Raw genomic sequence first — 27,934 nt, forward strand, 5'->3', positions numbered from 1 at the left:
CCTTGGAGGCTGAATGCATTAGTTTGGTCACCCAAACTCACAAGTGAAGTGATCTGGCTACTTCTGCAGTTTGGGCAATGCACAGCAATGCTGCAGCAGCATCAGCTCAGCCCAGGTGACAGCAGACAACATTTACACACCACCTGGGCCAGCCCTACAGGTGTTTTCTAACACTTTTCTACTGGTGGCTGTAACCCACCAGTACCTTCTGCTGTGGAATAAAGTCTCTGTTTATCCACATTATTCTCTCTGAATTAAAATATTCCTTCACACAGTAGTTCCTAAGTTGGTTTTTGTTTGTTTTGCTGTCCTCTGTTTTTTCTCAAGTGAGCCCAAAAATCCCAACTTGAAAGCAGCATTTCAGTTGAGTTTTCCCTAATCCCACCAAGAACCAAAATGGTAACTTGACTGCCTTCATGCCAGTTCCTCTCACTGCAACCTGGAATAACGTTTTCCTTCCAAACACAATTACCCCCTTGTGCCTTTACATTCCATGCCATGCTTCAGTGACTCCTAGCCTTTTGCATCCATCTTTAATTCATTTTATTCTGCAGATTTCAAGATCACTTTCCAAGTCCCTTTGCTTTCTGACAATTGTCATCCAAAGGGAGCAGAATTCCCTCAAGTGTAATATCATTAAAAACAAAAGTGTAATCATGTGGATGATAACGATTAATGGCAAAGTGCTACAACTGGTCCCCAGACAGTCATTCCAGTTTAATCAATTGGATATTTATGATTTGAAATTAATTTTGATGTGTCTCCCATCATAGTAATTTTTCACTGTATTTCTTTAGTTCACATATTATTACAATCATTATCATCTTATTGTTGAAAAATGGCTTTGCAAAGTTCCCTGCTTCAATGAAATACTCAGCACTCCCAACCTGAATATATTCAACTGAGTTGAATATTTTAAGACATTTTTTAACATAACACTTTTAATATTGACCATATTTGAACCTTTTTTGGGATGTCTGTAACCTTTAAAATTCACAAATCAAGCTTGCATTCTCAGGGTCATCTGTTTTTTAACCACCCTCCCCATTAGCAATAAACCTGTCCTTTTCCTTATTATTTTATTTCTACTGCATTTCTTGAACTTTCTCTCCTCTTAACATCAACAGAATCATCTTTCAAAAAATAAAACCTTGATTGAATCATTTAATTTAAAAAAGAAAAAAAGTCATTTTATTTCAGCACACATGGCTTTTAAGGAGTCCTTCTTCCCCCTGCATACCTGGCCTGTGCCAAAATGTGCAGTTGTATTTAACCTTCACATAAGCACACACATGCCAGCCCCCAATTCTCCCCGATCTGTAATTTCAGTTTCATCAGAAACAAGCGCTGAAAATTAAGTGTACACTGCAATTACTCTGTATTTAATAGTGTTTTCCTACCTTTTTTAAGCCAGCAAATCCTTCTGATTCCAGGAAGAAAAATGCAAAGGGCATCAACACAAATAAACATAGATTTGAAAAAAGAGAGGCAAGATTCCACAAACCTGCAACAGACAAGAAGTTTACAAGTTTCACAGTTAAATATATCACATTTTCCTCCCTTACATATAACAATGTAATACATGTACAAGTGCCAGGGGTTATGGATATAGATATTTACAGGTCACTGCTGAAAAATATCCATTTCTCTGCATAATGATCTTCCAACAAAACCTGGACACAACTTACCTTTCAATAACAATGTCTGAAGCCTTGGGAGATAAGCTGCAAGCTCAGGTGCACCACTTCAACAGGCTCACTGAAAGATCTTTAGAGAACCACTAAAAGTTCTCTGAAGTTCTGCAAAAGTTCTCAGGTCAAAAGCACTTCACTGCTCTCAGTGAACCTCAGAAAATCCACCTCTGTACACTCCCTTTCTCCCACATTTTTCCAAGCAAACCATGGATTTCAGCATGAGCAATACACAAATGCCATCATCACACCTCCAAATCAGAAGACATCATGGTAACAGCAGCCTTCCACAATGGTATGACTGACTCAGTAGGCAAAACAAGAGCAGCTGATCTTTTTATCTCAATTTGATAAGGCTTTCAACATCACCTCCCACGAACCCCCTCATAGCTTAATTAACGAGGTAAGGGCAAGGTAAGTGGACTCTGAGGTGGAGTGAACAGTGGCTGAGCTTCTGGGCTCCCAGGGCTGTGTCAGAGTGGAATGGACACCCTAGGGAGCTGCTGGTGGGTTAAACACCTTCATCAGGGACCTGGGTGATGGCACATCCCCAGCAAACCTGCTCCAGAGACAAAACGGGGAACAGCAGTGTCCTGCAGCTCTGATGAACCTCAACAAGTGGGACAAATGGACAGGGACCAGAGAAGAGAGGACTTAGGGAGATTTTATCCATGTACATAAATATCTGATGAGGGAGGAAGAAAGGAAAGCAGAGTCAGATCTTCACAGTGGTATCCACTGAACTGAGGAGAGGCAATGAGCATGAATTGAAAAACTGGCAAATCTACTTACTCATAAAAGAAAAGAAAAAACCAAACAAACTAAAAATCCCAAATATTTTCCACTGCCACTGTACTTAAGCAATGTAAGAGACTGCCCACAGGTTTTGTGATCTCCATCCTTCAACATACTCAAAGCTAAAAGTGGAGTGCCTTGAGCAGCTTCTCTGACTGACCCTGCCTGGAGCAGGTTATTTCCAGAGGTCTTTCCAGCCTCAACCATTCTGTGATCTGTGTGAAAAATCAACAACTGACTACAGCAAGGACACCTGTAAGACACATGGGACATCTGCAGGAAGAGAAAGGGTTTAGAAAACAAGCTGAAGTAATAACTAATCTCTGTTAGGGTATCTGCTCCATTAAGATTTTCTAAGCTGAACACTTTCTGAACAGCCAGTTTCTGGTGCCTAAACATGAATCCATCCTCAATCATCCTATCAGAAGTTGAGCAGGATGCAGTTTATTCTTTATAAAAGCAGAAGTTTATCTGTAATTTGGTAGCTAACAGGTCTAACTACTGTCACGTGTTCTGCATCCTAAATTATAAAAAAAAGTCTGTAGAGAAAAACAGGTTTCCTTCCCCAAACCACACACACTTCCATAATTCTGCAGGGCTGCATTGTATAACCTGAATATCACTCAAAAAAGAATATTCCCCCATGATAAAAAAAATTTAACTAACAGCCTTGTTTGTTTACTTCTTCCCATGTACACACTTGTTCCATTTCCTCTTTGAAACTAGCCATTTTGTAAAGAATAGGGAAGGGAAAAGGCATTTACTGGATGTCCAGGGTATTCATTATCAAGAGAAATGTCTTCATTAGATCCAAGTGTAAAAAACTTAGCAGTGATTTTTGCCTATACCCTCTCAAAAAAATGCTTCTACCATATACTTCCTTTTTACTTAAATTACAGCATTTAAATTTGAAGAAGAAATAAAAGGTGGAGGGGAACAGGGGGCCAAGTGAACTTCACCAATTGACAGCAGCGGGACACCAGCAACCAAACTCAGCCAAACAGGCTACAGAAAACAAAACAAGAAAATTCCAAAAGATGCGTGAAATATAACACTCATTTGCTAAAGAAAACAGAGTGCCTAAAGGTGGCTAAACTCCAGTTAACAAAGAGGGGGATTTTTCCTTTTCAATTTGCTTTGCCAGGAAGCTCCTGTTACCATTCGAGAAACATTCAGGCATGGCAACATCAGCAGGAATGTCATTAACAGCCCTTACAAGGGCACATTAACTCCAGCAGTCTGCACTTTTTTTTTCTTTCCCCCCTAAAAAAGACACCAGAGGAAGAGCAGAAATACAACTTGATGGGGGTAGGAGTCTTATTTCAGCAGTTTTCTCTCACTGAAGATAGAGTGCATTCTGTTACCTAATGCAAAGCTGAATACCTGCTTGACCTAATTTCAGCAGCTCTATTACATGACTATCTTACAACAGAAAACAGTGATTAGGAACTGCAGAGAACATTAAGCATTTGACAGGAGGGGAGACTGGGGCACATCCAGGGTAATTTTTAAAAAGTTAAAATCCAGAAATTTACACATTAGTAGTATATAGGAAATACATTAACAGAATATTAAACTACAGAGCTACAATATGCACATAAAGTTAGGAAAGAAGAGCAGTGTTGTTCTGCCGCTGACAGACATGTGCACCTTCCTCAAAGTAAGGATCTTCTCTATTTCTTATTGAATTTGATAGCTCAGAAATCAAATTAAAATAAACACAGAAAAATAATTATTTTCTACTATACAGACTGCATCATAAAATTGCATAAGACACTTGACATCAACATATACAAAAGCTTTAAGCAATCAATTATAATTTTTTTCATTTGCATTTGTAGTGACCTAAGACTGTCCCTTATAAAACAAGTTCATAAAACATAAAAATTAACAATTTCTCAGTCTTTGGCAAACAGATTAGACCCTAAGCAACTTTCCATTTTTCTTATTCATGGCAGTTTCATTACGTTTTACCCCCACCTGGTGGCTGTACCCAAAAGCAGCACAAGGGAACACCGCTGTCAGAACCAGTCCTGGATTAGTTCAGCATGTATTAATTAGCTAAGTGTGTTTATACTGGATCCAGGTTTGGCCTTTCTGCCTAGCTTCAAAAGTTTCAAGCATGTTTTTTCTGCTTGTTTATTTGCCAGATGGAATGTAACAATCTACAGGATTAAACTCTCAGTGTCAGCTCCAAGTGCATCAGACGATAGGTGTAAATCACGAATCTAGAAAAATAAAACGTTTTAAAGCAACACAAGTGCTCCGATTTGACAAGGTTTTCACGGCGGTACACAAGCCATAGGTGAAGGCTGTGCAGCAGAGTTTGAGGGGCGTTTCTGAGCGCGTTTCTGAGCTCAGGGGCCGCTGCCGGCTCCCTCAGAGCCGCGCAGGTTTCTCAGGGGAGCCCCGAGCGCGGCGATCCCGGCGACGGCCACGAGGGGGAGCCCGAGCCCGGCAAACGGCCCCGAGCCGAGCCCGCGCAAAGCCCATTGAGCGCCATGGCAACGCACACCTGGAAACGCCGAAACCCTCAACTTCCCTCCCTGTCAGCCACTGCTAACAAAATCCTCAACTTCCCTCCCTGTCAGCCACTGCTAACAAAATCCTCAACTTCCCTCCCTGTCAGCCACTGCTAACAAAATCCTCAATTTCCCTCCCTGTCAGCCACTGCTAACAAAATCCTCAACTTCCCTCCCTGTTAGCCACTGCTAACAAAATCCTCAACTTCCCTCCCTGTCAGCCACCGCTAACAAAATCCTCAACTTCCCTCCCTGTTAGCCACTGCTAACAAGTGGCAGAATTTCTATTTGGTAGAACTTCTATTTTACCAATTAGAAATTATACGTGTGTCCACGAAGCATTATTTTCAAACATCAGCACACTAAAAGATGGTCACTGGCAAATTCAAGGGCTTTTCTATTCCAGATATCTCACTAACCCAAATTTTCTGTAGCAACAAGTGACAGTAGCAATTTCTGAAATGGTTATTATATAATTTTCAGTCTCTGATGCATTTTATTGCCCTATTCCCAGAGATGATTCAGATACAGAAGGATTATCTTCCAATAGTTTTTTTTCTCATGTTTAGGAATAAAGAATATAAATGTCTGAGCAGCTAAATCCATGTAAAAAAATCTATTTAGTTTTTCCTCCCATGTAGGAGACATACCAAATTAGCAATTCTCCATGCCATGTCACAAAACACATCATAAAATAACTCAACTAGAAAAAGCCTGGGAAGTCACCTAGCCTGACCTGCCCTTAAAAAGCCAAACTGCAGCTGCCATCAGGCTGCTCAGGGCTTTGGCCACCTGACTTTTGGAAAACTTACAGGATCTTCCAGTGCTTTTTTCACTGTTCAACCATCCCTGCTGTGAAGAATTATTCCATTATGTCCTACAATCACTTCTCACCTCTCATTTCACAAAAAAAAAACAAACAAAACAAAAATCCAAACTAAAAAAGAAAAGATCCTTGCAAGTCAGGGATCTGGAAATTCATGAATTTGTTATGTGTGAATATTATTAGACATTTTGCAAAAAGCATGCACTTTTCAGAGAAAAATTCTCCAAAGCCAAATTGCTGACTCTTTACACAACTAAAGAGAACTCCACAAGTTAACTGTGAATTATTTGTACCAGTTTAAATATTTTCATACAGTGAACATACTTTCTGCAGAACTACCTAGAAAAGAATGTCCTGTTTTCCCCAGTTATTTTTTTGCACATCTTTATCACAATACATATATTACACAATTTTCCTTGTTTGCACATAAATCACCAACAGCTGAATTTAACTATCTCCTCTGAGCTGCCCACAGCTAGCAAGTCTCTTAAAACATGTTTTTATTTTGAGAGTAAATGTACAGATATCACCATAAAGAGAAAGGCATAATCTTGCATTAACATAAAGAAGTGTGAACAGCATGTTTAAAGTTAGCTTCTAGTAGCTCTTATTTACATTAATATTCAAAGCAGTGAATTTAGTTTAATTCCATCAAGCCTGCATAATTCTTTAAAAAAGAACAGAACAGTTAAGACAGACTTTTGTGATATATCACACAGCAGCAAAACCAACTAGCCAACAGCACATTAACAATTAGCATATTAAATGAAAATGAGTTATCAGTTTTAAAATAAGAACATATCTGTGCACATATAATGAAGACATTTTAATTGAATTATGCTGAGTACTAACCATGAATTAGTGAGCCATTTAACCACTGAATATAGTAGTTTTGTGGAAAAGAAAGCAGGATCTCATTGCTGATTATTGAGAAAGGTAGAAGCAGGACTGCACCAGCTGAAACTGCTAGAGTGAAGGTGCTCAAGAACAGCCTGAAATTTAAAGAAATGTACCACTGTTACCACCAATGTACCATCTGAACAGCAGGAAAAAAGTAATTAAACTACCTGGTAATCAGTGTCTAAAGGCAATACATTCTTATATTGTAAATGGGCAGGAGAAACAGGGATTTCCAAAACATTTGACTTTCAAAAAGAAAATTTAAAATAGTTTACAGAACGCAATATAAATAACTTGTTTTTACCAACTACCCTAATTACTCTCTTAGCACACGCATACACTCAATTCCATTGTAATACAAAGGTTAAACTACTGGAGTTCATTAAATATATTTTCACAAGTCTTCTCTGACAGTTTTAATTTCCCACATAGACACATACACAAAAAAATATTCAGTTTCTACATTCTTAGCACAATTTTTAAAAGCAGAGCAACGCTGTAACAACTAAAGAGTGAGTACTATTACACATAAATATTTGAACACCAAACTAAAAAAAGTTGTATTTTTTTCACAAAGGAGTTATTCAATTTCTCATCTCACAGATGTAAAGTCAATATACAGAAATTTTCAGAAATGTTGCAAATATTTAAGCTTATTCTTTTTAGGTCCCAAATACAGCTTACACCAAATGCCATCTTGTGGCATTAAAATGAACTGTGTCCTTAAAATAAATAAGATCAACAAAACTTTCTTACAGAACTAGTCTAATGGTAAAATAAAACTATAAATAATTCTCCATGCAAAATTGCATAACAAAATAAATAGAAAATTCCTAAAACAGTAGCATCAGTAAGCTTACTTTTCCTTAATAGTCTACAAATCCATTTTTCATTCATACAGTACCTAGAAAGTATGAGTAAGTAATTTTAACTTTAAAAATATTCTTATGTTATTGTTTTTGTTGGCTTCTGAGATTTTTTCTTTTATTTAAGGATGTTTAAGTATTCTAAGCCAGAACTGGGAAACCTAACAAACTTCAGCAAAGTGCTCCAGCCCTTTGCCTTTGTTTTCCCATCCCTCCATACCTCAAGTCCTGACAATTGTGCCACATGAAGAAAAATCTATTTACATATGTTTGAGAGTTATTGCTTTTAGGAAAACAACATGCACATTTAAAGAAGCTTAGGCTGAAAGAAAAAAGAACATTTTCTATTTACAACAACACTTTTCTCCAAGCTCTCCAAGCCCATCCTTCCAAGAGGATGCCAGCAGCACCAGGGAAGCCAAGAACACTGGAACACAGAAGGAGCCAATTCACACAGCTCAGCCAACTGAGAGGGCAGCAACAGCCAGGGCAGCTCTGCACAGCCTGAGGCATTCTCAAATAGGAGATATTCACATCTAACTTCACACAGCAAGAGGATAAGGAGAGAGCTGCTGGCAGACCAGTAGGTCTGGGAAGTGCTGGTCTGCCACTTGTAACCTTTCTGCAGCTTTTTTACACTGATCAAAGACACCTTCTCCAGAGAGAGCTAACTTGCTTCACACCATCCACTGCCTCCCTTCCATCGACTGCTGTGGCACTTACAGCACCTCCCATCCAAACACCCACGTTTGGAGACCTAAATGCAGGCCTGGCACTCAATTCCATCTCTTGCACCAGGTCCTCATGCAATGTTCTGGCCAACTTCATACCTGCCAGCAGAACTACAGGTGAAAAAAGGCCTAGACCAAACTTTCACAACACTTTTCATAACTCAAGGTGCCACTATGCCAAATCTTTTTCCCTGAACCTCTAGCAATCTATTTAAGATATTTCAAAGAGATTCTTATTTATTTGGAGACACAGAAGATTCCTATCATAACACATTCAGGAAAAGCAGTTGTGCCAAGAAGAGCTGTACATACGATATTCTGTTCACGATGGCATCTTCATCCTCTTGCTCATCTGAAAATTACATGACATCAGGTTATATTCAATACTCACTTGTCTTTCTTAAGGTTAAAATATATATAGATAGGAACAATTTTAATTTACAATTCAAATTCAGATGTACTGATACAATTCATGAGCATCAGTATTTTAAGAAGGTTCCTTCCTAAAATGAATACTCTCACCCTGTCTTTTCACTAGTCAGACTCTTTTCAATCAATGTAACAAAGTTATTTCACTTTACTTAAATATACAGTTTAGAACTTCTTTGAGACCTCTTCCAGAGGGCTCTATGACAAACATGCTTTCAGACTGCTCCAGCCACAGCCTCTGCTAGAAACTGTCCCTTTGGGCACCTCTGGAACCACAGAGAGCAGGCAAGCTGCAGGGAAGTCCAAGAGTCCGTATGAGTTAGCATACTGCTAGAAATCATGTGCAGTATAAGTGTCTTTTAAAAACAAGAAAGCATACCCAGAACAACAGTGATGACTACTCAGTTGCTTCCCTTTACTTACCCCTCTTCCCAGCTCCTGGGATTTGGGGGTGGGGAGGAAGGAGAGGTGGTCATATTCTTGTTATTTGTTTGGGATTTAAGATACCAAGACTTCCTTCTGATACTTCACATTTTAGACCATTTTTATTCACTTACTCCTCACTTAATACTTCTCTAAAACCATCTTTTTCAAACAATATCAATATTTAACTCAGATGAATCACTGACACATCATTTATTCCTTACATCCTTCTCTAAGCACATCAGTAAGCAAATGTCAGCATTTCTAAATTTCAAATAATGCAGGCATTTTGAAATAAAAATTTCTGAATTTGAAATAATTTTACACTCAGCATTCTAAAGTTCTTCCTATTTTCCTTAGGAGATAGAACACTTTGACTTTATTCTTAAATTTTAATACAAAGTTAAGTTCTTAAAGAGTTATGCACACAGTTGAAACGAACACATAGCAAATAACCTCATGCTATTTTGAAATTCTTCTGTGAAAGAACCTGGAGGTGTTGGTTTTTTGATGGATATCTCATGGTGTTTTGAAAGACTAAGTAAAGGTCTCTTATGAATCATTTTGGCTAAAAAGCTTCTTGGAAAAGCAGCGAACAATTTGTCCTGAAGAGCTGCAGCTGAGTTAACTCTTCAAACATTTCTCATCAGGCAGATCATAGCAGGCTACAAAGTGTGCCTAAGTACATGCTCACAGAGCTTTCATAAAGTCAGGGCAGCTGCAGAGCAGTTCCTCTTACAGCTGAGGAGATAACTGCCAACAAAAGGTTATAAAAGTGTCTTTGCATCCAACAGTGTTTGCCAAACCAGTTTCCCCTTCCTGTTCTTTCCATCTCCAAATGGCAGCAGCTTTGTAATGTCCAAAATACATATCAGGATCAGAAGATAGTACCTGTCTTCCTGTGTTTACAGAGATGTACCTTTTTTCCAAGGAATTAAATTCCATTAAAAGTTTACTTTTTAAAACATGAATCCATCCATGACAGCAGCTCTGTCATAACACAGGTCACTCAATAAACACTTTCCAACAAAGTTCAAAGCACCAAGATCACCATACACAAAAATGTTTCTAAGGCCTGACTATTATCAAGTAGCAAGGTCCCAGATAAGCTGTCAAAAGTCAAAGATTCTGTGATTTTACACTTATTTTTCTGCTATTTGTCTTTAGAAAAAATATCAAAGAAAATTACAGGGCTTCCTATAGACTAGCTTTAGAATGGAAACTAGACAGTGCTCCCAAAGGGAAAAAAAACACAGAGTGTTAGCTAAAGGTATTTTCTGAACTTCAGTAGCGAAGTCAAACAGGTTAAGACAGCTGAAATAATAACTGTACCTGATGAGAGCAGGACTTTTTGAAGAAAGAATGCTACTTCCTTTCTGTAGCACTGGCAACCTTTCCCTTTCCCAGCAAAAGCTCAGAACCTGATTTTGCTGCTAAAACACAGCTGAAGATACTTATCTGGAAAAGCTGATGTGAAAGGAGAACAACAGGATCTCAAGGCAAGGGAGACAGAAGTACCTACTTTGACATGAACCCCTTTCTTCCATCTCAAAACAATTAACACACAGGTTGCCATACACAACCAGGTCAATCAGGCTGCCATAGACCAGCACCTAACAAACAGTTCTGGTTTTCCACTCTCCTTGTGGAGATGGACAGGAAAAGAATCATCTATTTCTGTGAAAAACATTTTTTTTTTCCTGACATATTAAAAATTCTATGCTTACCTGCTTTCCTTTTGTATCTTGTGATTATAAAGTAAGAAACTATGTAGAGAACAGCAAACAGGAGAAAACAGATCTGGGAAAATAAAATTGCATTTATTAGGTCATGAACAAATGCCTGGATTATAATAAGCAGTAAATCTAATTTAAACAATTTAAAATGGAATTCAGATCAATATCAGCATATTTTATGTAAATTTCAAGACTGTTATATCTTATTAACAGAAAGTTAAACCCACTAAAACAGCTTGATTAGAGCAACAGGTATTGCATCAATTATATGGTCAGCAAGTTTTACTCTAAAATTAAGAGAAAAGACTTATTCACAGTGTGATTTTTTTTGTTTGAGGGAAGGTGAGTGGAGTGGGATGGACTGATTTTTGAATTTTGAATCCACTTGATTTGTAAAAGTTATCAGGCTTTGTATCCCCTTCAAAAGTACCCTAAGGGTAGTTGTATTTTACATAATGGGCTCTTGAGGATCTATTTTGGGCTATGCTGTCAGCACATGTGGAAAGAAACAAACATGTTTACTATCTGCATCCTGTCTTGAATCAAACGAATTCCAGGTGACACCACACAGAGAAAACTCGTGCCTACAGTGGATGTCCAAGCATGAGCTCATCAAACATGAGGTTTCCTTCACAGTCAGGAGCCAAGGGCACAACTTCCCTTCTCAAAGGTTGGTGGTTTATTTAGGTCAGATACATCTTCAGCCCACAATGCCTTGGACCAAGTTCTTTATAACATTTGGCATTACATTAACAGTACAATAAGATAAGACCAAAATGCCTAAAAAAATGCTGGAAATAATAACTGTAATAATAACTATAGGAAGGGAATTGAACAGCAGGAAAGTTTTAGCCCTCCAAGTCTTTACAGGTTTAAAAAAAAAAAAAAACCACAAAAACAAACCCCACAGATTTTATTTGCTCCTGAATGAAGCATCAATGGCTCAACACTGCTGCCTTAATCCTGGATGCCTATGCCTATTAAACACATGAGTCAGTCAGAAATGCAACAAGAAGCAAGCATGCCATTCTGTTTTGGAAATGTACTCCACTGAACAATAGCTGACCTATTCCTTTAAGTTATCATTTGTAGATTTTTTGCCTTTAAGACTCACTGTCTTAAACAAATCAAGAGCAGAAAGGCTACCCTAAGAGAAAGGGAAAGGTCAAAGTGAAGATAGTGATCATAGCCCTAGATACAGATAAATCTGCATCTAAATAACAATACTGCATCCAAACCAGCAAATCAGAGGGGAAAATTATGTATTATTCATGAAAGACAGACCTTCTAATAAATACTGATAATTATAAACTGAAAGGGTTATTTTTCTGGTGTTGTCAGACATTTCAGATTTTAAAAACCAAGTATAGCCAAGTATCTGAGTATGGCATTTGGGTGACTTCCAGGTCCCTCCCTGGGACAACAGTGCTGTAAGTCTGGAAGTGGCAACCCAGCTCATTCTCTGTGCAGGAAACACAGCAGCAACACCCAAAACACAGGCACTGAAAATGAGATTTCATAACTAGATCTCTGAATTCCAATCTTTAATATGAATAGAGCTTACCACTTCAACTTTTTTAAGGATGCCTCAAAGAAGAAATGGTTTTGATAAAGAATTCAGTTCTTTATATAAGTCATTCTAAAGAAAGTTATTAAGATTTAATAAAACAGAAGTTGGTATATTTTTGAAACAGGAAGAACAAAACAAACTGAGAACAGCCTTGGTTTTTGAGTCCTCTGACACAGCTCGTCCTGTCAGTATTGGAAAATGCATTGCCAGTGCTGAAAGAGAATCCTTCTCCAAGCTTCAGTTCCTCTGAAAACTAGACCAAGGCTACAGCTAGAGACATCTAATTTTAGGCACCCACTTTTGAAAATCAGGTATCACATAAACAGGGTAAGGGAAATCTTTAAAAATCTGTCAGATGCAAATAACACTGTGTAACATGTGTAAAAGAAAAACAGTTTAAAAGTTAAGCTCATTTTTTGTTTAATTTTATTTCAAACAAGAATAAAAATTACTGCAGTCTTGTTTACACCTTCAAATAGAGCAGCTGACCTTTATTCTACCTGTGATAGCAAGGTTCCAAAATGTGGGTCTGTACTTACAAGGCACCACTGAGATAACTGAGGTATTTTGAGGGCAGAGCAGACAAAAGCTGTCCAGCAACACAAACTGTCAAATGCTGCATTTCTGGTCTTAGGTAACAGCTACTCTGTACCCAGCAATAAGGGGTAACTCTACAGCCTGGTGTAATTCTCCCTTTACTTCTGTCAGATTTGAGAACAACTTTGTAAATGTCTGATTCAGTTTACTATTGAAAATTCACAAAATTTTAAAAATGTTGACAAGAAAATAAATTCTATTAAGTTAAAGCTTTATGATCTTAAAAAGAGCTCAGATGAAAAGTCCTTCATACTGACCAAAACAAGTTAAACAGCCAACTCAGAAACATTACTGCAGTCTCAATTTACACTCAGTGAAACCTCTGATCCTGAACTGTTTCTAACCATGCATTCTGAACAGCTTTCTAAAGGAAGCAGCTCAAGTCAGCATCCCAACTATTTTTAGAGTAGAACTCAGTTAAGCTGGGGAAAAGGAATGCGTTGCCTATGATAGCTGAAGAATAGGCTCCACTGTCCTGTCATCACTGCAACCCTGGGCTCCTATTCCTCATCCTGCTGTTTGTTTCAGGATATTTTTGTATTAGGAAAAGAAACCATCCAGCCTTGTTCGTATTTGCTGTAGTTTCAGTTCCTGTTTCTCAATTATGAGTGGCTGGGCTTGTATGCAGCACTCCAGGTAAGATTTTACAGCTGCAGGTAACAGCACTGAGTCCTTCTTGCTGCACTGAAAATGCTTCTCCACACTCACATTGATACCTCAGGTTTTAGCTTTTTGTTCTTTCTTTTTTCTGATTTTGTACTGGTTTGCTGTGTGGGTCTGGGTTTCACATTAGGGGACAGTAAGGTGTGGGTCTGGGTTTCATTAGGGGACAGTACGGTGTGGGTCTGGGTTTCATTAGGGGACAGTAAGGTGTGGGTCTGGGTTTCATTAGGGGACAGTAAGGTGTGGGTCTGGGTTTCATATTAGGGGACAGCAAGGTGTGGGTCTGGGTTTCATTAGGGGACAGTAAGGTGTGGGTCTGGGTTTCATATTAGGGGACAGCAAGGTGTGGGTCTGGGTTTCATTAGGGGACAGTAAGGTGTGGGTCTGGGTTTCATTAGGGGACAGTAAGGTGTGGGTCTGGGTTTCATATTAGGGGACAGCAAGGTGTGGGTCTGGGTTTCATTAGGGGACAGTAAGGTGTGGGTCTGGGTTTCATTAGGGGACAGTAAGGTGTGGGTCTGGGTTTCATTAGGGGACAGCAAGGTGTGGGTCTGGGTTTCATTAGGGGACAGTAAGGTGTGGGTCTGGGTTTCATTAGGGGATAGCAAGATCCAGGTCTGGGTTTCACATTAGGGGACAGTAAGGTGTGGGTCTGGTTTTCATATTAGGGGATACCAGGGTGTGGGTCAGGGTTTCCCATTAGGGGACAGCAAGGTGTGGGTCTGGGTTTCATACTAGGGGATGGCAAGATTCAGGTCTGGGTTTCACATTAGGGGATGGCAAGATCCAGGTCTGGGTTTCACATTAGGGGATGGTGAGCTCTCTTCACAGAGCAGGCAGACACAACAATTCCTTCTCCAGCTGGGGACCCAAGGACAGCCAATCTGGATCTCAGGCCCAGGAGTATAAACAATGTGGACTGAGGAGAGAAAAACGAGAAGGATGGGACTGCATGGGCTGGGTTGTAACTGGACAATTTGTCCAATATGCTAATGGACCAAAACTTATAAAAATGTGAGATCCTGTCACCAAGCCCTCTTTTGCTTCCAGCTTGGAGCCATGCAGGCAGAGCCACAGCTGTGGCTCTGGTACTGCCAGGGTGTGGCCTTTGAAGGCTCTACAGTAAATATTCTCTTTACTCCCCTTAACTCTGTCTAGCCTCTGTTCCAGCTGCTTAAGGCATCAGCCTGAGAGCCACACTGGTAACTCAGCATTAACCTCCTGCCACTGCATCCACCAGCATTGTCCTCCCCAACTGCTTACAGCAGAGTGACTCTCAAGTTTCAGCAGAAATTTGGTTTTAGGGTTCAAGTTCATCACCATATATTTTCTTTTTTTTTTTAAACCACATCTTAATGTCACAATGCATACAATCATCTATCAATTCCATTTCTAATCTCTTAATAAAAAGCACAGTTAATCATACTGAAATAGGGCACTAGTCACAAAAGAACATAATACACAAAACTACATTGATATCTTCAGTAAAAATAAAAATTTCAAAGAGCCTTTATTCTGTTAATTCCATCTTTCCTTCAGAAACTACTGTGTGTGTCAGCATTGGAGGCAATACTGGAATACAATGTTAAATCCAAATTATATTGCAAGTTGTTTCCAACCAAAAAGCAGCGATTGATGCCATCACCCATGTCTACAATAACAGCTCATAAACATAAAAGGATGCTGCAAATACAGCAAATCAAGGACAAGCTGTATTCCCCAGATCCCCAAGTTCTCTGCAAGTTTTTTACCAGAGCTCAAATGAAGCTTTTCCAGGTTTTACTTGGGCAGACAGTCAAGACACTGTGCAGAGAATGTACCCAACTGTGAAGAATAAGGATTGCTGATATTCCCCACTTCACTAGAAATAATACCTTTCTATCTTAAAGTTTATTTCCTTAAGTTCATTCCAAATTTGAGGGACAAAATAGTTGTGGACCTGTTGCCATAATCAGACAGGGAAGCTACTTTAAACACAACTAGAGTGCATTCTGACCTTACAGAGGAAATACACTGTCCATGTTTAACCAGGTGGATCAAAATATAAAAGAAATTACAAGGAGCCCAAGACTTGTCCAGGGTTACAGCCAAACAGTCATCCAAAGCAATTCTTAATAATTTGTGATGTCTTTGGGTGCACATCCCCTCCACAGCACTCAGTAATTGAAAACAAGACACACAGACTCTGTGCCACACCCCAGGGCTCCTTTTTAACAGATGGCACGTTAAGAAATCTTCAAACATCAAGCAAATAATTCATTTATATCTCTTCCCACAGACTAAGCACAACTTCTGGTAGGACAAGCAAAAAGCAACCTGTCTTCCCCTGAAGCCCTTAATCTTTATTCAGGAAAGGAAGTGCCTTCTGCTCCTGCTGAGATGACACACCAGGAGAGGCTGTCTGTGAGACTGCACTACATTCTCAGAGACACAAGACTCTTCCACAGTGTCAGACCCTTGGATCTCTCATCCAGAGGCATCAAAGTATGATCCACACCACACTCTTGGATCTGTGCCACACATCTCCCAGCTCCTGTGAGAATTACCTGCATACCCTGTGCCTCTAAGGGGCCAGCACTGAAGGTTACACGAGCAGTAACAGCCTGAACCAGGTCAAATCACGCTGCAGTTATCCCAGTGGCAATTACTGAAGATCAGCTGACACTCATTTGTCTGTGTGGATGATCTTTAAAACTCTGGCACTGGAATTCATGCCTCAGATTGGGAAAGCAGCAGTTTCTGTTGCAAGTCTAAGAGCTACACTTTCATGCTAAGAAAGACTATGCTCAAAAATGTGTAAGGTTCTCTTTTTTCTCCCTCTTACAAACAAGATTCAACCATCTTTTACAACTGCAATTTGTGAGTGTGCTGCATTAAAAGTTGCATTTCTATGTACAGGATTCCATTATATATAATGGATATATATCCATTATATAGCATGGAATTATTGTGAGAATAATGGAACTGTTGTGAGGGAGCTGTATTTTATACTAGAAAAAAAGCATTTAGGTGCCTGGTCCAGTAATTGTTCATCACCTCTCAGTCAGTGTGCCCTGGCAGCACACACCTTAAAGAGCACCCCTGGCTGGATTACCTAAAGCAAATAATCATGGGAAGTAATTCTCTCTCTCTCCAAGCAGCATTCACCCTGTCACCTGTTTCTGCTGTATCTAGTTTTGAGCCACCAGCACAGGAGTTGGCAATTACAGAAAGGATGGTCACCAATGATCCAGTGGAGGCTGGAACACTGGCCTGGTGTCCTCAGCATGTTCAGCCTGAGGACAACAAGGCTTCAGGAGGATCTGACAGCAGCTTGCCACCACTTATGAGGAGGAGGTCACTAAAAAGAGCTGAGCTCTTGACCATGGTGATGAGACTGAGTTAAGAAGAAATCCCCTCCATGAGCAGAGCCACACAGTGGAATCAGTTGCCCAGCAAGGCTACAAATCTCCACTCCTGGAGGTTTTCAAGCCCCAAGCAGTCTGATACCATAGCTGACCCTCCCCTGAGCAGGAGCCTGGAGTGCGCTCAGCCTTATTTTCTACTTTCCTGACTAAACCAGCATCATTACAAACTTAGTCACTTCATAATTTATACCCTACTCCAGGCCATTTATGAATGTGTTATTAAGTGTACGCACAGGCCCCTGTAGGGCTGTGTCAGGGATGTCCTCCCACTGTGAGAGAGCCAGACATCTTGCAGAACAACCTTAGCAGCAAGGAACCACCACAGAACTCCTTCACAGAGAGATGTCCCACACTTAGCAATGTTCTTTAACCTGACAACACTTCCAAGCACGAAACACAGATCCAACACAGGTTCATTTCCACTTGAAAAGCATCAAAGAAAATAAGTGATTGCTCCCTCCAACTTGACTGCATGCTAGCATGTAGAGCAGGGAAAATCTGGAGGACAAGGGACAAGCAGCAAACAACTTTATACTATGCCATGTATGAAATGAAAGATCAAGAAACTCCCAAAAGTAGCTCCAAAATGTAAGGGAAGAAAGGAAATAACTTTAAAATGAAGTGGCTGTGTCAGTATTAAAATAAAGTCACTGCTATTACATCCACAAGCATTTCTTTGCAAATGATACACAAAACAAGGCTACAGACACAACGTCTCCACTTCTAGCTGCTACCTTACAGAATGTGTCCTTATCTGTAAACAGAGAAAACAGCACAGAGAAAAGAGAAGGCAGAGATCACTCTGGGTAATACCATCATGTAGAATATGTCTATTTACATGTTTAAGTGTTGAAAGTGAAACAGTCAGTATTTTGCCTGTGATTACTATCTACAGAAAATAATAGTGTTGTCCTTCTGGGTTTTAATTTCTGTAATAGAGAACAACAAACACACCATTATACATCCATCTCTTAATGCTGCTGAAGTATTTTAATGTGCATTACAATACCACAAGGCAACTAAAAAGCTTCCTCCTACTGTCCTACTTGGCAACTGCTTTTATTTACTCATAGAAAAGATGGCAGGAATAAACAGCAAGAAAATACAGGTGGAGACAAGCAGCTCTGCTTGGTCTACTTCTAAAAACTCAATTGATACTTAATTCTATTTCTAACAGAAATAGGTCTATTTCTAATAACTGAACTGACACCTAAAAAGCAAACAAGGCATTCCACCTGTTTTGGATGTGTCAACAGTAAGTGACAAACCAACAAAGCACACTAAAGAAAACTGAAATCTTTGTCTATGGTCTCAGTTTGACCTTGGCATTCATTGTATCATCTGCTCTGGAAATCTCATTTTTCTCACATGAGACATGAACTCTGCTGTGGTTAGATTAAGTTCACTCTAAACCAGCCAGCCTCATACACTTGGCATGACACACTAAACTTAATCTTAGGAGAAAATATCAAATATATTCTATGACTGTCTATGAGCAGAGATGAATTTTGCTCATTAACACTGCTCTCCATACCTATGATTCCCCTCCATGTATGGCCTCTTCTCAGGACTCCTCCCTGGCTTAAAACACTTGCAAGAGGCTGACCCACTTTTTTTGACTCCTAAGTCATGAAGAAATTATAAATGGTTCAGAGGCATGTGCCTAGACTTGCTCATCCAAAATAAACACCCAGGATCCAACAAAAAGTAAGAAATGCTCAAAATATATATTATATTTTATAAATATATATAAATATATTACAAACATAAATATAAATTATAAATATATTCTAAATATATTTCTGTGTACCAGAAATTCTGCTGAAGATAATAACCAGCTTCTACAGCCCTTCACTCAGAAATGTTTTTCAGCACAGGAGCAAGATTTAAAAACACTCTCTAGAATTAACACATTAGCACCAAATCATTCTAACTTTCTGTCCCTGAATGAGGCATTATTCAACACTGGAAAGTCAGGCTGTAATAATTATATTAAAACTCCAGAGTCATACATTAAAAATTCATTTCTGTAAAAATAACCTCAAAAGCTTCATTAATATAGACTTGGTAAACAATTTATTTAAGACAGCCTCTTTGATAATATTAATTTTCAGGGCAAGATGCAGAAGATCTCAGAAGGCAGAGCTAATAAACTTTCTTACCCTAACACATAAAAATTCTCTTCCTTGTCTTCTCACACATATATCCTGGAACATTTTTAAGTGGCACCCTCACTCCCAAAACACAAACATATTTTAACTGCAATAGCTTTATGTTTTCCTAATTCTCACCAATTATGCAGACTCTCCACAAGTTACCACAGTCTGAAACTCAGCAAATATTTGAGACATGTTCCTATTGTCAAATTCAACTACAACTCATCAGCACCAATTTTTCCCATAAACACATTAAAAACAGAAATTACAGTTAGATAATGGAAAAATTGGATAATCAAGGCCTAAACAGGCACTTAAAATCAAGAGTAGAACTGAAGCACCATGTTTTGATGACAATTGTGAAGCCTATGCTGGAAGCCACACAAGAAGGTAAAAGGGGAAAAATGACACACAATACACAGCTTCAATCCTCTGTACATTAACCCAGCCACGTGCAAACTTCAGTGCCATGAGGACAGCACACACTGCCTGCTGCAGGGCATACAGGGTTTGGAAATGGGGAAACTGAAACACAGTTCTGTATTTTCCAGTCAATCAAAGCTTTCAAAAATAATTCAAGTGCTCAAATATTAGAACAGTACAAAACCCAGGGCTCTCTCTTGAAATCATGCTGATGGTAGTTAGAAACAACTTTTATATCCAGCTAATCAAAAAACTAGAAATCTCTGTATGGGGAGCAACACATACATGAATATTCAACACCCAGCTGATAAAACAGCAACAGGAGTTTTGAACCATCTTTCTGAGGGTCATTTGGGTCCCAAAGAGCACAGGTCAGAGCTGCTGAAAGCATGAAGCAATCTCACCTGTCACACCTAATCAGGGGTTAAAGCAGCAGCTCCTCCCAGGTCACCTCTACCTGGCTGTCACCCTCCAGTGACACAACAACCGAGGCTGTTTGTCACTGCAGGCATAAAAACAAACTCCAGTCGTGACTTTCAAAGTCTCTCCTCTTCCTGTGCTAGAAGTTGTTTAAATTCTTGAGCAAGATTGTTCTTTAGAAGGCAGGGCCCCAAGTCATTTGACAGCACACATGAAAGAATCAGTGGTTTTCAAGGGAAAGGGGAGAGTGGGAGTAGAGAGCGATGCAGAAGTTAAGATTTTCTCAATAAAAGTTATCACTGCCCTCCTAAATGAGAATAAATACCCAATTAAATAGGAAAGGCTAAAAGACAGGAAAGGAGAAAGCACTTCAGTTTAGAAGAAAGAAAAAAACACCTGCATAATCTTCAAATACAACCAGTAAACTTATACTGAATGAAATCTTTTCTTTAGTGTTCCTCAACCCAATCTTCCATGTATGTCTAAATAACTGAGCCCTGAATTTACCATAATGTCACTGGCAATGTGCTTCAGATTCTCTCTCCACTCTGACTTTACCTCCTCTGCTACTCTGGTCACCTGCTCAACTCTGTTTAACCTCTCTGAAAACACCTATTTCCAGGTGTTTTGTGTTTCCAGGTATTTCCAGAGGCTCTTGTGCTAATAAACTCAGGAACACTCAGCAAAGACTGAGCTGTTATTCCAGCCCTCCCATCTCACCCAGTCCCTCTGCTCCATGCCCAGCCACTCAAACAAAACCCAGGATGGATGTGCTTGGTTTAGATCGCATTATAAAAAGCTGGTTTTGTTTGCTGTCAATTCTTCCTCTTTTCATTAGATTTTCTCAAGTCTAATTACACATTAATACAAAATTTTCTTAAACATATGCCTGTACCCTCCATGGAGTTTGTTGCCCTTTTGGTCAACTGCTCCTCCAAAGGAACACACCAGTAACTCAAAAGGAATTATTCTGAACTGGAACTATTTGCCAATTTTTACACTTCAGCCTTTCATGCCTATTTTATGTAAACAGAAATAGTGGAACTCTCCAAAAGCTGTTTCTGTTTTGGGAGTAAGTATCTCTCTGCACTTGTCCATGCCAAGTATTTTGAGATGTCTATTGATTCCAGATGGATCCACAGTGCTGATCCCCAGGACCAACAGCCAGAAGATGATTCATCACTTCTTAAAGTTCACTACAGCACCCTTGTTTACAAGTAAAGTTAAACTTTTAGGATTACAGATTTATGCCAACATTTTATATATATAATTATGTTAAATATGCACCAATCGTTCAGCTTTATGTCTCACATCACTGCTACAAATACTTCTTTATTCGGTCACAAATATTTCCCAAAATATTTAAGGGGAACAAAAAAGAAGCAATACTGAGAAATCTAGGCAAAATTATTTTCTGAAATACAAGAAGCCATTTAAGACATAAAGTAGTCCTCAAGTTTTCAGTGTAAGGTAAAAAAAAATTGAAAGGCATCATTTTTTTAATAAAAGAGAAACTTGCATAAGCATGCAAACAAAATCATTTCAGTATTTAATCATTCAAACAAAATCATTTCAGTATTTAATGAGTTTATTCTGATTAGAAGCATGGGTGATTTGTAAGAACATCACTGCTGGCAGAAAAAAGGGACTGTGAAAATCTCAGTTTGTTAAGGATGCACAACTGGTCACAGACAAGAGCCCACTACCAACAGAATTGCTCAAAACAGCTCCCTCATTTTACAGCCTTACAGAGGACAGATGCCAGCAGTAGCCACACTGAATTAACTGAAAAAATAAACAAAGTTTCTCAGAATATTTAGCATCTGAAGCCTGCACCCCTGAAAACATTTAGTCCTTCAAATGGAAGCATATCACATTTAACATAAAACTCCATATTACACCAGTTTCAGTATCTGCCTGAACTCACATGGAACACTCAGAAGTTATAACAGCACTTTTGCATTTGAATTTATTCTACCAGGACTGATTTCTTTTCATTACATATTTAATATAACTAATTTATTTCCAAATATACTATGTTTATTCCTAACTAATAATTATATGGTGCTAATAATAGAACCTGGTAGCTCTGTTGTGTTCTTCCACAGTTTTCCCCACATTACAAATGGCAGCAGATTGTGTTTATTTTGCCAAACAACCCTCATCACCAGGTGTATGTGTATATTTTTAAATACTCAAAAGCCCACATTTGTTAAGCTGAAAAAGAACAAAAAATTTAGCTTGTATTTTTAAAAGTACAAGCTAATACTGCAGAGTAGAAGACTCAAACTGGAAAAAAAAGGAAGTTAATATTGTAAAAAGTAAACCCAGGGGACCACAGAGAGGCTCAAGCACTGCACTTGTTCCATTTCCATTTGAATAAACAGTTCACAACAATACCAGCTGAACATGGAACACTATAAACAGGCATAATAACAGGACCCAAGGGAAAAGCAGCTCCCTAGAAGTTCAAATATGTTCCATGGATGTGCAAGATCTCAGCAATTATAAATGAATCTGAAGGACCAGGAAGGTTAAACTAACAGAATATTGTCTGGCATTTTCAACTCCTTCACACAAATACTGACCAAGTGCAGAACACAAACCCTTTTCTGTACTTTGCCATCAGCTAAAGCTGCTCTGCAGAAAGATGCTCCCTTTAGCCAGAACTGAGGTGGCTCTGGCTTTGTTGAAATCAAGGATGTCACTGACTCCTGTCGGTTTCTCGGCTGTTTGGGTGGCCTGGAAAGGCCCGGGGTGGCCTTGGGCAGCCCGTGCTCCAAAGGACGAGAAGAGGCTTCAGGTGTTTTCTCGGTCTCGGTGTTTATTAATTGTTTATCTAAAAGATTTTCTCTCGGCCCGACAGAGGTCTGCACAGCAGCCAGCCATGAGCACACTGAGAGCCCCCGGGGCAGTCACCTATCTTTATACTCAAAATTACATATACAATATTCACCATTTTTCCCCAATACCTTTTACCCTTATTAACCAGTGCACTTTTAGTAATAACCAATATCAAAGTAGCAACATCACCACAGAAGATGGAGGCCAAGAAGAAGAAGAAGAAGAAGGACAGGACACGCCCCAATTCCTCCATCTTACTTCTTTAGACCCCCCCTGTACAGAAATCCTAAACCCTGTGTTTCACACTCTAATTAACTTATCCCTTCACCATTCACCCCAGTGAAATCCTCCCATCCTCATACAGGTGTTGTCTCCCGTGCAGGATCAAAGTCCAGCCACCAGACACTTCTGGCAACATCCCAGGACTCCCGAGCCCCCCAAGGGTGGTCTCGGTGACTCTGCACATCAGTCCTGAGGTGCTGAGATCCCACAGACTCCAAGCAAACTCTTGGCTTTGCCATCTCTTGCACTGGGTCACCAGTTCAGAGTCTCCACATTCACCTCATTGCATCTGAATTCTGAAGTTCAGACTCAGACCAAGTCTTGGTGTTTTCAACAACTGTCCAAAACAACAGCTCCTCTGTAGAGCAGGTTGATGTTTGCAGAGCCATGCCTGCCTGGGGAGCTAACCACCTTCTAGCAGCACAAATCATCCCCATGAAGCAACAAAATCCAAGGCAGATGATTTTGTTGCAAACAGGCACCCTCTTGAAAAACAGGTGCCATACAGACACTCCAAATGAGGTCAAGAGCAAACAGGCCTGAGTTAAATTAAGCATTAAACCACTGAGTCACTTCAAAAGTAGATGAAGGATGTCTTTTTTAAAAAATAATCTTTTACTACCCTTGCTCAATCTATAAACATGTGTCAGAAATATTTGGGTTTTGAAGGTGGAATTAGCAAAAGTTGGCACCTGCAGAAAGAGACAGGCACCACCAGCAAAAGCATAACAAGGCTTGAATTTTTTTTTATGTTACACAACTTTATGGAAAACTTTGTAGCTTGCCAGTTCAGAGAATACATGAAACAGAAATAAAGCATTACACTGCAGCTAAACTCAGTGTGCCCTTAGGACTCTGATTCCATCAGAGAGCACAATATAGAAATTCTGTATGCATTCAAAGAATATTTGTAAGAGAAGAGTGAAAAGGATTTTCTTTTCAACTACATCAGCTCACTTTGATTTCTGTTCTCTCACGAATGTATCATTTTAGATTCCAGTAAAGGCTGTGCCACACAACAAGCTCTTCAAAGGTTCTTCTAACAGACAATATAAAATTCTCTTGCTCCTAACAGGCACAGAGAGGTCTCCTCTGGTGTAATATTCCACAACTGGAATGGAATGGTTTGGGTCAGAAGGGACCTTAAACAACATCTGTTTCCAACCCCCAGCCATGGGCAGGGACACCTTACACTGGAGCAGGTACCTCATAAAGCCCCATTCAAACTGGCCTGGAACCCTGCCAGGGATGGGGCACCCACAGCTTCTCTGGGCAGCCTGTGCCAGGGCCTCACCACCCTCACAGCAGAGAGCTTCTTCCTACCATCTAATCTAAACCTACCCTAACCCAGTTTAGAACCACACCTTTTAATATCAAATGCTTCTTTGAACTGCTCTGCTGCCCCCAGCCCACCTGCAGCTGGAATCAGGCTTTAATGCCTGTGTCAGAGGGGAACATGTTCCCTGCTGATGGTTACACCCACTGCCTACACAACAACCATGTATTTGCATATTTTAAGAAATTCTATTCACCATGTAACTTCATGGGCAGCAAGGGCAGGACTGGGAAGGAGAGGATTGAACATAATTGCACATGTAAGCAGCATGCTGTGTGTGCTCCAGCATGCTCAGACTAACCACAAATGCACTCACAGCTCCAAAATTCTCCTGCAGCCACGTGGGAGCCACAGCAGGCTGCACACCCAGGTGGGGGTGGCAGCACTCCATGCCCTCATAAAACCCTGTGGTGCTCCAACATTAATTAAAGATCACAACTGCACCAAGGTATGACCTAGAAGGCAATATTGTTATTATTATTCCTACTGATTAAACAATAATAAAGCTGACCTGTGATCAATATTAACATCAAAGTGAAGTTTCAAGAGCAAGAATATTCTGAGTCCACTGTCCAAACAAAACAACACTGCACCTCTAATATATGAGTTACTGGTGTGTGATTTCTCACATGACTACACCAGTAGGAAGAGTCACCAACTGCTCTGGAAGGGCTGAAAAAGTCCCTGTAACTGTGGAGAAGTACCTGCAGTACAGATGAACTAGTTCTTCACGAATTTAATAGACTTCACTATTTGTAATGGTACCCAGCCATTCCTTCAGACTCAAAAATCTGTTTCTTACTGAATGAAACCACAATATGTAACATCCAATTTATCAGAACAAGACTCTGGTGAAAGTAACTAGGAGATAATTAGCACAAAATTGAATACAAATGGGAAAACAGACATGAGGGAAAAGAAAGAAGATTTGTACATACATTCAGGTTCTCATACCATAAAGGTGATTAAGACAATACTTAGAGTCCTCTTTACAAAGAAGTATTTTACTTTTAGTATCCCTCCACTAGTCAGGACTTCCAGGACACAGACTACATCCATGCCCACAGAAGAGAATTCAAAAAAAATCCCATAACGTAGCTGCTCTCCTCATACAGGCTTGTTTTGCACTCTTCAGAAAAAAAGGTCCCAGAAATAGAATATTTCACAGGAAAGGTCTTAACATGGATTTGTATACTACAGAAGAGTAATCAACACATTCCAAGCAAGTCTGCTATCAAGTGACCTAGCCACAGTGCTACATAAACCAGTTAACCATGGTATTTTTAGAGTCTCCCAAAAAGGGCTGAAAAACCTAAAGCTAAATTGTGAAATTTTATTTTAATTCAAGAAATCTCTTTTTTCCTCCCAGACAACAGGGATGGCAAAGAAAACTTGCTGAGCCAGGACAGCACGTTCGCAGGACACCGTGCTGCACGTCTCCCTTGCTCAGCCTGTGTTTCCTTCCTGGAATTGAAGCAGGAGAGACATGAGCCCCATCAAAACACCTCTATCAGATCTGAATAGTCCTGAGAACAATTAGAGGCTGTCGGAGAGGAAAGTGGAACTGCTCTGTCTGCACGCAGGGTGTAGTGCTGAACCTGCCTATGCAGGGCTGCGAGGGGACAGCACAGGCACTGCCATGTACTCCACTGGGGCAGCACGGGGCATGAGGGAAACACCTGATTTACACACAGCACTGCAAACAGCCCAGCAAGGCAGGAGAATCCCAGTATGACAAGCCATACCCTGAAATCCCATGCACACCTGACAGGAACAAAGCTGCACCTGAGGACTGAGGTGTTCACAGAATCCCAGAATGGGTCACAGTGGAAGGGACCACAGTGGGGCATCTGGGCCAACCTCCCTGATCAAACAGGGTCATCCCAAAGCACAGGATTGCATCCAGGCGTTCTTGAATACCTCCAGGAAGGGAATGCCACAGCGCCTCTGGGCAGTCTGTTCCAGTGCACGGTCACCTGCACAGTAAAGAAATTCTTCCTCATGTTCAGGTGTTTCTTTCCATTGCCTCACCTCCTGGTGACTGGCACCACCGAGCAGAGCCTGGTCCATCCTCTGAGCGCCTCACCTTTAGATCCTTGTGCACACGAATGATGCCCGCCCGCAGCCATCCCCTGTCGAAGCTGAGCACTGCTCACGAGGCTGCTGCACCGGTACCTGTTCCGAGAGCCCTCCCATGGAACACACGGTGCCCTGCCTCACACACCGCATCTCCATCTTCTGCTGAGGGCACTCGGAGAGGAAAACCCTCCAGGGGGGCGAGCTGGGCTGCTGCAGCTCCCGGGGCAGCTCCGGGAAGGTGCACTCACCGCTCTGCCCACCCGAGACAGGCCCCCGAGTCCCGCCGGACACTGGGCGAGGGGCGAGCAAGGACAGCGGGGCAGAGCGGGACAGCCCGCCCGGGGACAGAGGGCAGTGACAGCTCAGGGACGGTCTGCGGCGGCACCTACCGTGTACTCCCGCACTTGGCTGTGGAAGTTCTGCTCCCGGATCGTCACCTCGTCCGCTTCCATCCTTCATAGTACCGCGGCCCCCGCGAGCAATGGCGGCCGCCGCCGCCGCGCCTGCTCCTGCCCCGCTGGCGACGAGCGGGCCACCATGGCCGGAGGCAGCCCGGCTGCTCCCCCGGGCCCCGGCAGCGGCTGAGGAGCCCCGGCTCCGCCGCTCTGTCCCCGTCCGGCGGGCGCGGAGGAGGAGGAGGAGGAGGAGGAAGGGCGGGAAGCGCCGCCTCAGCTCCTCCTGCTGCGTCACCGCGCAGCGACCCCGGCGGGGGCGGGCAAGGGGAGGGCGGGGTCAGACCGCGGGGGGCGCGGCTTAGGGTAAAGTGAAGGGCCGGCGAAGTCACGCCCAGGGGCGGGGCCAAAGGGAGCGGGGAGGCGGGGCCGTGGTGGGGCGGGGCCGGAGCGCCAAAGGGGCGGGGCTGAGGGGCTTGGGGCGGGGCTGGTTTTACCGGCAGGACGGGAACACAGAATCGCGGAATTGTTCAGGCAGGAAAGACCCCGGGGATCATCGGGTCCGGGCTATGTCCCAACATCACCGTGTCCACTAGACCGTGGCACTAAGTACCCTTGCGTCTTTCCTTAAACACTCCCAGGAACGGTGACTCCCCCAGCCCCCCGGGCAGCCCATTCCAATGGGTAATCTCATTATTCCCTGTTCCCTCTACATGCACGGGAAATCTTCTTCGGAGTTTGCAAGTAGATCAATTGTCTAAATATACACGGAAGACCATTAATCTAGGACATACTAAAAATTATAGATTGTGGTTTAGCAAATCAAAGTTTAATTTCAATCCAGGT

The 27,934-nt window shown here is 41.1% G+C and overlaps 1 protein-coding gene across 2 annotated transcripts in view; it reads right to left on the reverse strand.

The window, feature by feature from the left end:
* Positions 1 to 27,222, reverse strand: part of LMBR1 (limb development membrane protein 1) — a 70,248-nt gene extending 43,026 nt beyond the window's left edge. The window contains exons 1-5 of one of the 2 annotated variants that reach the window (XM_063182434.1): positions 27,086 to 27,222; positions 10,911 to 10,983; positions 8,644 to 8,683; positions 6,687 to 6,826; positions 1,401 to 1,504 (exon numbers count right to left, since the gene is read on the reverse strand). In XM_063182434.1, the coding sequence (XP_063038504.1) occupies positions 1,401 to 1,504; positions 6,687 to 6,826; positions 8,644 to 8,683; positions 10,911 to 10,983; positions 27,086 to 27,148 (420 nt within the window). In that variant the 5' untranslated portion in view covers positions 27,149 to 27,222. Of the gene's footprint in view, positions 1 to 1,400; positions 1,505 to 6,686; positions 6,827 to 8,643; positions 8,684 to 10,910; positions 10,984 to 27,085 lie in introns of those variants that run through there. The other variant, XM_063182459.1, reaches the window with a different exon arrangement.
* Between the last annotated feature and the right edge of the window lie 712 nt (positions 27,223 to 27,934).

Source organism: Melospiza melodia, chromosome 1 (genome assembly GCF_035770615.1).
Source record: "Melospiza melodia melodia isolate bMelMel2 chromosome 1, bMelMel2.pri, whole genome shotgun sequence".
Classification (NCBI taxonomy): Eukaryota; Metazoa; Chordata; class Aves; order Passeriformes; family Passerellidae; genus Melospiza; species Melospiza melodia.